The sequence below is a fragment of the Microcaecilia unicolor genome, chromosome 6, assembly GCF_901765095.1.
Source record: "Microcaecilia unicolor chromosome 6, aMicUni1.1, whole genome shotgun sequence".
NCBI lineage: Eukaryota > Metazoa > Chordata > Amphibia > Gymnophiona > Siphonopidae > Microcaecilia > Microcaecilia unicolor.
Genome location: NC_044036.1, coordinates 155,783,850 through 155,796,513, shown reverse-complemented (window position 1 = coordinate 155,796,513; position 12,664 = coordinate 155,783,850). Strand labels below are relative to the sequence as shown.

Sequence of the window (12,664 nt, the reverse complement as noted above, 5' to 3'; positions counted from 1 at the left end):
ATGTACCTGAACTAACCAGCAACTGTGAAGCACAAAAGTATGCACATTCAGGTCACTGTACATACTTTTACGCATGGAGGAGTTTATTTTATAAGTGCCATTTTACATGTGTATACTGTTATATGCGTATGCAAATGCCTTTAAACTATTACCATGCAACCAGATAGCAAGAGAAACCAAAAATAGCCCAGGAAGAGAAAATGCCACAAGTGCATTAAGATAAAAACATGTGTTTTAATGAATCAACACATAAATGGCTAGATTCACTAAATGGTGCCTAAATATGGGCACCAAAAAAAAAATCGGTGCCCAATGTTATTCTATAAAAGTGCTTGGGATAAGCGCTTTTTATAGAATAGTGTTGGGTGCTGAATTTCGTGCCCAATTTTGGTTGCAAGGACTTACACCAATTGAAATTTGGTGTAAATCCTGGAGTGTAAGTTAGGTGCAGATTCTCGGTATTCAGTTATACTGCACGTATCTTTAATGAAAGCCCCGATCTGCCCATCACCCATGGCCACGCCCCCTTTTCAGTTACGCACTGTAACATTTGCACGTGGATCTTTATAGAATAGCTCTTGGCAAGATGTGTGCACAAATCTAAATTGTTGCCAATTAACACCAACTGATTATTAGTGCCCAATTACTGGCCCTAATTGCTTGCTAGGCAATTTAGTTGTCTGCGTATCTCAGGATAGCTCACAATTTTGTACATGTAAGTTTTCGCACCATTTATAGAACACAGGGAAAATGTCCAACATATAAAAAGCCATATCTCACACAATAGCAAAGGCAATAGTGCAGCTAAGACTTGACTCGGCCATATTTTGGTGAAAGGGCCTGCGTCAAAATTCACACATTCCAGCTGCCAATATGCTTATCATGGAGTATATATCTTTACAAAGAAGAATAGAAACATAAGGGCTCTTGTAAGTATGTTGCATTGAACACAATTTTATCTTAATGCTTTTTTTAATATAAATAAAATTACCTCCATAGTAGATCTGAAAATGAACACTAGAGCTTTATTGTATATGATTCCATAATGTTTACTTCCTTAAATATATGGACCAATTTTTCCAATTACAAAACTAATATATAGTGTAGCTATATCTATATTTAACACAAAGAGAAACTAGGAAGCTTGCACAAAGCATAGTCCATATAGCTATAAATAAGGCAAAAAAAAATCTTAAAATCATATTAGTTAAAATGAAGAGTTAAAATTAAATGTGATTTTCATAGATTAAGGGCCCTGTTTACTAAGCCGCGCTAGAGGTGCGTTAGTGTTCTTAGTGTGTGCTAACTGTATAGATGCCTATAATATTCCTAAGGGCGTCTACACGGTTAGCGCGCACTAAATTTTAGCACACGCTAAAAACGCTACTGCACCTTAGTAAAAGCCCTACATCTTCAAACATTCTAACAGATTTGTTGCCCGAGCCATACACTACACCTTACCGTGGGTTGGAACGAGAAAGTGGGTGCATTTCATTCTGATAGTGATGTCCCTGACTGACAGGCTGTGAAAAAACAAAGAAACAGCAGTGAGAAAATGATTGCATGGATTCTTTAACACGCTAAAATGAATCTTTCTGAGGCAAATCCTTCTGGACATCAGAGCTATTTTTAATATTCAATATATGTATTAGATTTCCAAGCAACTTGCCATTGAAGCATGATTAAAAAATGTACTCAACTTCTAATTATATAAATTTTCAGCAACCAGCATGTATATAAATTTTAAAGAATTCCATTCTAAATATTAACATAAGAGCTCCTGCCCACTTAATTCATGTTCAATGGGCTGGCAGCTGATATTCAGTGGCAGTTAACTGGGCAGTGCCGCTGAATATCAGCTCTGACCATCCATTTTTGAAGTAAGCTGAAGAGAGGAGTTCAAAGGGCAGAGTCGTGGAAGAGCTACCAGCTGTGTGGGTGAAGGCAATATTCAGTGCCAGTGTTCACATAGCTAAGTGACCAAATAGGACCTTATACACAGCAGTCCTAACTTTAGTCATTTAGCTGTGTGGGTGCCAACAATGAAGATCAACCATCATCTGCTTAGTTTCCAGTTCTGGGGAGAGGGGAGGATTGGGAGGTGGAAGAGGACAGGGCTATGGGTGGGGGAACCACTGTTGTGGCTGGGGCTGGGTTTGATGTGTGGCCAATTGCCACCGAGTGGGGGAACCCAAATGGGGATTGATCCTTACCGGAGGTGGAGGAGGGGAATCATATGTTGTTGGGGAGGGATTGGGAGGGGGTTGATTGGATGTTATTGGGGAGTTAGGAGGGGGGATCAGATATTATTGAAGGCAGTCGCATGACAGCAATATGAGTGTCTATGTTGTTACTGGAAGACGTGACATTCATGTGCTGTGAAATGGATGTCCCTGCTGCCTCACCATTCATATTTTGGATGGGGTTGTTTCTGAAATGGCTGTTCCTACCGCACATAGTGGCATATAGATGTCCATTTCACCATGTATTTTAGAACAACCTCTATGTCAGCAGAGCCTGTTCTAAAATAAAGGGGAACATCAGGCGTTCAGACTTGGATGTTTGATATACTAGTTGAATACGCTTTCTAAAATACTAATCCACACAAACGTAAGTGTGAGGCCCAAATACTATTCAAAATTTGAAAGATGTTGTTTCAGTACAATGGCAGTTTCTCTGTCAGTATGAAAATTCTATATTTTGATTGGCCCTGAATGTACCACATCTCTAACCCAATCAGTATCTACTCTTTTTATGATGGTACCTTTATTGTCCATTGTCTAACTGGCTGGAGTTCAACTGTATCAAATTGTTCTTCTGTTTTCTTATTGACTATTTGTGTGACTCAAGACAAGTAAATATTTTATAGAACTGATTGGTTTTCTCATATTTTGTTTGATAACACAAAGAAATGGTGAGCCCACTGACAACATCCTGGGTGTTCAGAATAATCTGGGGCTGGCCACTGGCTGAACTTGGTTAGGTCACTTGGGATAAGTGGGGAGGTGGGTTGAGGGTGGATGACAGAGCTGTTGTAAGTTGTGTGTGTAGGGGGAGAGTTGTAGTTTGTTTTTGTTTGAATGCTTAGTGGGGGTATTGATTGGGTGTGGAGTGAGAGAATCACAGGAGGGACAGGAGAGGATTGCAAGGAACACTGGGTTAGGTGCTCAGGGTACCTGTGCAGCGTTTGTTACGCACCCGCCGCCGTCCCACTGGTTGTAACAGTTTTTGTCCTGTTGCCAAGCTGTTTTTAAGAGCAGTGGGATACCCAAGCCAAGTGATGTACTGCAAGGGTTAAGGGAGCTTAGAACCCATTGGCAGCAAAGAAGTGGTGGCAATAGTGGTGATTGTAAGTATACACTGGTTCGATGGGTGCTGGGCCAGCCTTGTGATCGTCTTCAGCTAATAATATGGCAAGGATGGTGGAGGCCAGTGTCTCGAGTGGATGTCCATGTTTGAATTGGCTAGTTAATTCTCCTGCTATGTAGTAACATGACAGGAGGGGAATAGTGTTTGGCAGTCAGTTAGTTGGTTTGTTTTGATGTTGTTAAACTGACTATTAATAAAGCTACAGCAAAGAAATTTTGCCACTCAGATTTTTCTATTGTCTTTTTTGTACTGTAGGGTTTATTAAAGGGGTTGGTGGGTTGGGAGCAAGGAGTATGGCCAGGTCTGGCAAGGGCCCTGAGTGCTAGCTCCCAGTGTTATAATTTTTATATGTGGAGGGCAATTATCAAAAAATCATTTACCCTTGTAAAATTAGCTGTCTAAATATTACCCAGCTCTTTCCAGCATAAAAATACACACAAGGCCATCTATGCACATACCGCAAAAAGGGTATGATGTAAGTGACAAAGATAGTGTGTTTTGAGTAGGAAATAAAATCCAAGAATTATATTTTCAAACCTATGTGCATTATTTCTAAGGAAAAAAAAGTATTTGTAGATCTCTATGGTTAAATTTTTTCAGGAAATTTAAAAAAAGGGAAAGTATGACTGTACTTTGAAACTTGTCCCATGTCTATGCAGATAGATTTGAACAGCTTAGAACTCATGCTTACAATGCCATAGTAGTATATCAGAAAATAAAAAAATTCATAAGATCTATTTCTGCAGTAACAATTACTTAATTATCTTATTGCTTTTTATAATTTATATGTACACTTAGGCCTGGGTTCAGTAAATGGCACCCAAATTTCGGCAGAGCACTATTCTATAAAGAGCATTCCGAAACAAGTGTTCTTTCTAGAATGGCGCTTAGAGCCCATTCACCCTGCCCAAATTTGGGCACCGGTATTTATGTCACCTGAGACCTGCTGAAAATATCAGTGCAGAGGTTTGACTTGGGAGAAACATCGCTGCTGAACGTTGTTTAAAAGCTAAGTAGCTAATTAGTATTAAATATTAATTGTATACAAAAATAGGGGATTGTTACCTCATGAAGAAGAATTTAAATATCTTTAAATTGAATACAAAAAAAAACAAAAAAAAGAAAAAAAATTGAAAAGAAAATTAAGATCATATACGGGTTGATCAATGAGGAATGGGTGGTCACCAATGTAATACTGGGGGTTGCCCCAGATGGAGAAGGTGATTAAAGAAATCTGAAGATCCCCGTTTAAGATATAATATGCAGCTATTAAGATATGTGTCATTTGCTGTGATTGATATCATCTACAAATATAGGAAATTGAATACTGTTTGAGATATGTTTTAGAGTGCCCAATTCTTGGCATTTGGGTGTGGAAATAGTGGTACTCTATAACCCTGCTTGCAAATTTTGGGAACAGCCCTACCATACCCCTGGTCACATCCCCTTTTGAGTTGCATGCTAGGGGATTTAGGGTAGCGGGGATATAGAATATGTGCAGGAAGATGTGCATGCAAATTCTAATTAATTCAAATTAACTGCAATAATTAACATCAATTTATTGCTAGTTAATGGCTTGTTAACTAATTTGTGCATGAATCTTTGATCTGCGTGCAAATTTTGACACCCAAATTTGGGCACTATATATAGAATCCAGGGGTTGGGAAATAGATCACAATGAATTTGCAGAAGAAAATAGTCACCTCATGACAAAAAACTAGAAATTACTTCCTAGTGTAACTAATGAGTAAGAAAGCTATTTTATATATTTTATTTATGAACATTTTCTATACCACCAACCACGCCTAAGAAGTGCAGGTAGTCGGTTCAAAACAAAGTAAATAAAAAAAAACAAAAAACAAAAAATAAAGTTACAAATGAACAAAAGAAAAGAGAATTGAGAACTGAATAGCCAAGGGCAGAGTAGTGTGTGTATGTATGTATGTGTGTGTTTGGGGGCGGGGGTGAGGGTGTGGAGATAGGGCACTTTTTTTGTTAGGTATGTGATATGCTGGTTGATCTTTTGGTCCTCTAGTGAACTGCATTATTGAAGGCTGTGATTTTTTTATGTATAAAGTTAACAATTATCTAAAGATGATATTGCATATAAACTTTCAAAATCAGGTAAGTCCCTTCTTACAATCTCTTTTTAAAATGATCACAGTTGAACAGAGTTATTTCTACTGGCACAGTAGATGTTGCATTTTAGTTCTTGGTTAAACTACTCTGGCTATAAGGGAGCATGTTAGAATGTCAAGTTTATAGTTATTTATGTGCTTCTATTCCATTGTTGTAATGAAAACATAGCAAAAGAAACTCTAAAAGAAAGGCCTGCTTTATAGTATTTCCAAAGCTTCCCTTAATGTTATGGGCAGAGAGTGAATATATGTATTTTAGGAAAATGTTAAGAGCTCATGTATTCTAATGTTAAGAGCTCATGTATTCTAATTGACCATATAATGGATTATTCTATATTATGTTGTATTATGAAGTGTTATTTTATTATTGTTATTGTATTGAATTTTTGTTTTTATATTCAAATAAATGACAGTTTTATTTGATTGTGCACCATGAAAAGTACTATGTACAATCTGTGCTATGGAAGAATGCATATCAATCAATCAATCAATCAATAAATGAAAGAATATCGGGTAGGTAGTAACAATTAGCCTAGAAGTTACTATTGCTTACCATTGGTTAAAAAAATACAAAATACAAAAACTCATCTTTTATTCTTGGGGCAATCATATTAACAAGAGTCACAAATTACCTCATCCTCTTTAGATGGGATGTCTTGTCTGTAATACTACAAGAGATAACACAAGCTAAACTAACCATCAGAGCTAAGGTCATTTGTTACACCATTCCAAACAGAGCTGCTTCAAATTTTTGGAGAATTCCAGGATGCTTGTGTAATAATTTTAAAAATGATTCCTCAGTTAAAAGAATTTTAATGCACAAAGAGTTTGTATGACAAATCACGATGTATATATTTTAAAAAATGAACTGTATACAAATAATTTTTTAAACCTGCTGAAGCATAAAAGATTAGATGCTATATATGGTGTCAAAAAAATCAGCCTGGAAAAAAGCTATGTACATTCTGGTCACTGTACACACACACACAATATCAAATTTTACTTGAATACAACTGCAAAAAAGTAGCCTATGAGATCTTTAAAACTCACGTACTGTGACATCTTTTAGTCCTTTAAATGGTATTACAACTAACAAGTGTGCTAGTTTTTGCAGGACCAATATGACTATGACTAGTGGACCTCTACACTATACAGATACAAAATAACCAAGGTTTACTTTATTTATATGCATTCGATATACTACTTTTGAGAAATACACAGCTGTGCCAAAGACAAAGATATCCTGTCCAGCCATGTGGTGGTGCCATTGTTTCATTTTATACTTAAGGTTGCAAACATTTTAAAGTTAGTAAACTGTTAAAAAATACAGATTTTTTTTGTCTGGTAATGGCAATTGTTAGACAAATAACTAAAAATGTAGATTTGATAATAGTTTTCTGATCATATTAGTAGTTTAATGGCCAATAAACATGCTATTGTCTTAAATTTATTTAACAAAGAATGTAAAATTGTCAGCTTTTAAGGCTGGTAGAAAACACTCTAGCATCCCATGGTGTGTTATTTTAGAAGTCCTATTTGTGATTTACGTGAATAAATGCCCAAAAAACAAACTGGCGGGCAGTCCGCTAGATCCAGTAGGAAAGAAATCGTGGAAAAGGTGTCATGGTCACTCACCTCCCTTATCCCAGGACGGGGGTCCTATGGTTTCTTTGGGCGGTGGGTGGCCCTTCCTGCTTAGCGGGGTTGTGGATTTGATTGTCCCCGGTGTTCCAGGGTGCCCTTTGTTTCAGTGTCCTGTCTTCAGTGCCGCATTGGTGGGGTTGACCCTCCTAAGCATGCACACAGGAAATTCTACTTTTAAAGGGCCAGCAGCACAAACCTCTGGGGATGCCTTTCTGTGCCGTTGGAGACGGTGCCCTTGATAACAGTATCTGGGACACTGCTACCTTAGCTTCACAACAGGTCGCTTGAGTTTTATTCTGCCTACAGCTTTACCTTGCTTGTTTGTCTCCAGTTTCTACCTTGCCTGCCTTATCTCCAGCCAGCCCTGCTTGCCTGTTTCCAGTTCCAGCCTTACCTGCCCTTGTCTCCAGTTCCAGCCTTGCCCACCTTGCTTTCAGCTCCTGCCTTGCCTACCTGTTTCCAGCTCCAGCCTTGCCTGCCCAGTCGCCAGCCAGGCCTGCCTTATTACCAATTCCAGCCTGTTCTCCAGTTCCTGCCAAGCCTGTGCCTATGCCTGGTGACTTGCTTGCTATCAGTCAGGGCCCAGCTAACCCTCGGATTGGACGGGCAGCACTAACCCTGCAGCCCAAGGGTTCACCTTCCCTGAGTCATGACAAGAGGACTCGGTCATTATCATAGAAACACTTTATTACTAGTGAAATTAAAAACATGCATGTTTTTGATTTCACTACTGATAAAGAAGTTCTTTTATTAAGCTGTGGTAAGGACTAATGCGTGCTTACCTCAGCTTGAGTGGGCTTATCATGGTGTCCCATGGTAATTTTGCACTCTCCATGCACACATCACAAGGAAGGGGCATGTCTGGGGAGGGGTAGAGAGTGGGTGTTTTTGCACTAATCAGTTAGCACATCAGCATTGCTGCACACTAAGGCTATATTTTCTCACACCTATGTAAAAGAACTTCAAAGTGTTTTTCTGATATTGATCAAGTCTGCTTCTATGATTTCTTTCCATGAGAAAATACCGATATTTACACAAGTGTCTTGGATAAATGTGGAAAATCAGATTTTAGAATGCTGGTATTTACGTGTGTACAGCTGCACTGTTGGTAGTTGGCAAAGGAGTATGGTTTGGCAGGGCTTGGGCAGAACCAAAATCTACACATGCAATCCCTATTTCAGAATGGGAATGCATATAGATGCCATAATATATCAACGTCAGGATCTACAACTTCTCCCGGACGCGTATAGGTTTTCTGAAAGGCAGACTTTTACAGGAAGGATTATGGAAGGTCTACTCCTTAATCTTCCATAATTGTTTTCCCTTTCAGAACCGAAAGCTACTGAATTAGGCGCATTTACATGTGTAGGTTTTTTAAATTAAAGATACAGGACCCTGTTTACTAAGCTGCGCTAGAGGTGCACTAGTGTTTTTAGCGCACGCTAACACTAGAGACGCCCATAGGAATATATGGGCATCTCTAGCATTTACTGCATGCTAATTTTAATGTGTGCTAAAAACGCTAGTGCACCTTAGTAAACAGGGCCCATAGAGATGTAAATTCTGAAATAATCTTTTACATGTTTAAGTGTTGGCACTTATGTTTGTAAGTTGATGAGTTCCTTCCATTGATATCTGTCAAATGGATGCTCCTGCTGCTTGTGCTTTCCTACAGCTTATATTTTAGAAAAGGCTCTATGCTAGTAGATCCTGATCTAAAACACCAATAGGACACATCCCAACCTGGACATATCAAATCCTTTATTTTTATTGAAATTTCAAATTATACAATCATGTATCCACTTGTACAGAAAAGAGAAATTAAAACACAAAGGGGAAAAATATATGATCTCAAATAGAAAATTATCCATTATCTCCAGTCCACTATATATAGGGAGAACCAAGTTTTAGGAGAACCAAGGTAACATACAACAAAGAAAAAGCAAGCCATATACGAATTTATTTACAAAAACTTTCTATACTGCTCTGACAGGCAGAGCAGAGTGGTGTACAGACTACAAAAGAAAGTATGAAAGAATTCCATTAAACACAGGAAAGAACAGCACTCATAAACCAAGAGTCAGGCAGAATTAAAGAACAAAAAGGCAAAGGGTAGAGAAGGTAAGGAGGCAACCAAACACAGTAAAGCAGGTCAAGAGGCACAACAGGTTTAGCTGGTGACTTCAATCAGACGTTTCTCTGAAAGCTAACGGAAAGAGTCAATTTTTTAGCTTGGCTTTAAAATTCTTAAAGGAGAGATTGCTGCGGAGAGAGAGAGAGAAGGGAGACTGTTCCAGGTGTGAGGTAAAAGGAAGAAAAAAGCGCTATGTCATATAGATTCCAGCTGTCACGTCTTGGACCAAGCAAAACTAAGTGGTGATCGTTTAAGGAACAAAGGATCGTGGCAAGACAGTAAGGAATAGTTAGACAGGAAAGGTAGTTGGGAACATCCAGTCTAAAGGCCTTGAAGGTAAGTGTCACAACTTTATGCATTACCCCTTGTTCAACGGGACGCCAATGATATTGTTTCAGCTGGGGTGAAATATGGTCAAAATGATGGGCATGGCATAGTAATTGATGGCTGTGTTCTGAAGTGTTTCCTGTTTCCTTATCCCCCTGTTTACAAAGCTATGCTAGAGGCTGCCGGTGTGCTAATGCTGACACAGCCCATTCACTTTGAAAGGGCTGCGTCGGCAATCCTGCGTGGCTTTGTAAATATGGGGGTTAGTGTGTTATGGGGAAGGCCAGCATAAACTACGCTGCAGCAATCCAGGCGAGAGGTGAAAAAAAAAGGATTAATGCATGGAAATGTTGGGCATCAAAGAGGTGACTAATTGCTCATAATTGCTGGAAGACCAGGAAACTAACTTTAGTAACTGTGAAATTTGTGGCAGAAAAGAGCAAGAGGCGTCAAGGATAATACCTAAATAACAAAAACTAGGTACTGGCGTAATTGAAGTGCCAAACAATATAACTGAAGATGGAGGGGGCAAAGGTGTGGCAGAGAACCAGCAGGCAATGGGTTCATTGGTACTGAGTAGTAATTGATAGTCCTTGAGCCAGCCAGCTAGCAACTGACTTCAGACAGGCTTGGACCGGGACAAGAGAGGGAGAAGGGGAAGTGGGGTATAACAAAAGAATGCAATCAGCATAAAAATATTCAGAAATTCCAAAAGACCACAAGAGAGCAGCAGGAGGGCTCAAGAAAAGGTTAAAAAGGAGAGGAGAGAGGATTGAACCCTAGGGCATTCCACAGTGTAATTCTCTTTGTTCAGAAGTGGTATCGGAGAGAATGACCTGGAATGTACAATCAGATAGAAAAGAAGTGAAACAAGAGAGGACTATACCAGAAATACCCAAAGATGCTAGATGTGGGAGTAGAAGGGAATGATTAACCAAATCAAAAGCAGCTGAGAGGTCTAAAGAGACAGCTGACACAGTTCTATGTTGATCAAAGTGAGAGTAAAGCTCACTGACCAGGGCTGCCATAATAGTTTCTGTAATAAAATGTGTCCTAAATCCAGCATGACAAGGATATAGAGCGAGTACTTTCTTAGAAAATGAACTGAGTTGAGTGAACACTATTTTTTCCAGAAATAGCAAAGGTTTGAAACAGGACAATAATAATTAGAAATAGCGAGATCCAGAGAGAGATTTTTCAAAATGGGGCGGACTCTGGAAGTAGGCCATATCTCTGGATCTGGGACCTGGCCAGAAGAAGTGTTTAAATTAACCAAGGATAACAGTGTTAAAGACCCAACTCTGGTGTCTTTGCATGTGTATGGTTTGACAAATATATTCCATAGAAACTTCCTTGTCCTGTACACCACATTGGAGTTGCTATAAAACCAAATTACATGAAGAACAGATAAAATCAATAATATACAGTAGCATTTCAATATACAAATCAAAGAAGTATATTATAAAAATGAAGACAACAATTTTTTTTAAATTTGTTAACCTCCATCTTACATACCCCCATCTTACAAAACTTCTCGCCCTCATTAAATTCCAAGTTCACACAATAATATTTAGGAGCCTATGTACTTTGCTCCATTAGCTGTTAATGCATCAATGCAAGATAATTTCTATAATAATAGCCAACAAGAAATGTGGTGGAGACTACACCTTACAGTTAACATGGAGGTGCTTACCACATATTTACATGTTAACATGGCACATAATACAATACATTTAACATCATCTAAATAGGTACAGCTAACTACATTGTATTTGGGGGCAATTCTATAACTGGGCACCTCCATTTAGGTGGCCCGAGGATGTATGGAGACAGCCTATTCTATGACAGCGTCTGGGCACCCAGGTTCTGTTATAGAATACTAGGGGAACCTGGTATCCATGTGCCTTACATTTATGCACCTACAGTTACAGCAGCCATATACCTGGCATAAATGCGAGTGCTTAAATGTGGCAGAGATGCATATAACTTACTTTCCTCAAGGGTGCTACTAGACAGCTGGTTTTAACATGACAAGGTAGTTTATCTGAGGTAGCGTGAAGAACATAGCTAGGCATTAGTGGAGAGATGAGGGCTGAAACAAACTGTGATGGAGTGCAATAGTCTTTTTAATCCAGTCTGTGATGTGGCCTAATGGTTAGTGCAGTGGGCTTTGATCCTGGTAACCTGGGTTGCCCCAGGTACATAACACTTAGATTGTGAGCCCTCTAGGGACAGAGAAAGTACATGCATATAATGTGTACAGCGCTACGTACATCTAGTAGCACTATAGAAATGATTAGTAGTAGTAGCATTCTGTGAGAGCCACACCCACTGCCTGGCTATATGCATACCCCCCCCTTGCCTGCCCCCTTATATTTATACACAAAGAAGGGAATTCAATAAATGGTGCTGAAAATTGAACACAAAAAAAATTGAGCTCTAAGTGCTGTTCTATACAGGAAGTGCGCTCTTTATAGAATGGTGTTTGGTGCAGATCCAGTGCCTAACTTTTGGGAGCTGTACTTACGCCTGAAAAAAGCAGGTGTAAAATGTTGGCGCTCAACTTAGGCATCATTTGGGTGAATTCTTTAAATCTGTGTGTAATGTTTTGAACATCCTGATGCTCCTTTTTCAGACACATGCGACTGAAGTTAGGTGCTATGCTTTATAGGATAGCATATAGCATATATAGCATGTCAACATTTTTAAGACTACCAATTATCAATAATGGGTTGCTAGCACCCGATTATTGATGTTTCCGAGCTCATTTGTCAATTTATTTGCACGCACGTCTCCAAAGCATGCAAAATGTTGGTCATGATATATAGACTTTAGGGGAATGCCACTTACGCACACCGTTACAGAACAGTTGCTTATGCGCTTGACTCTGGTACTCTAATACTAATGACAATCTACACTAGTATTGAAACACAGATGATAGAACTAAACACTGGTTAATAAATGAAACCGTGTCCAACCAAGGATTGTATTCTTTTGGTTTCTGAGGGCTTTTCTCCAACACAATATAATTACAGCTTTCTTTAAATGTTTC

The 12,664-nt window shown here is 38.9% G+C and overlaps 1 protein-coding gene across 1 annotated transcript in view; it reads right to left on the bottom strand.

Moving 5' to 3' along the window:
- The window catches only part of C6H3orf67 (chromosome 6 C3orf67 homolog), a 223,410-nt gene that overhangs the window by 38,304 nt on the left and 172,442 nt on the right, over positions 1-12,664 (bottom strand). Inside the window, exon 16 of the mRNA XM_030206446.1 lies at positions 1,462-1,523. Coding sequence (XP_030062306.1) covers positions 1,462-1,523 — 62 coding nt within the window. The remainder of the gene's footprint in view (positions 1-1,461; positions 1,524-12,664) is intronic.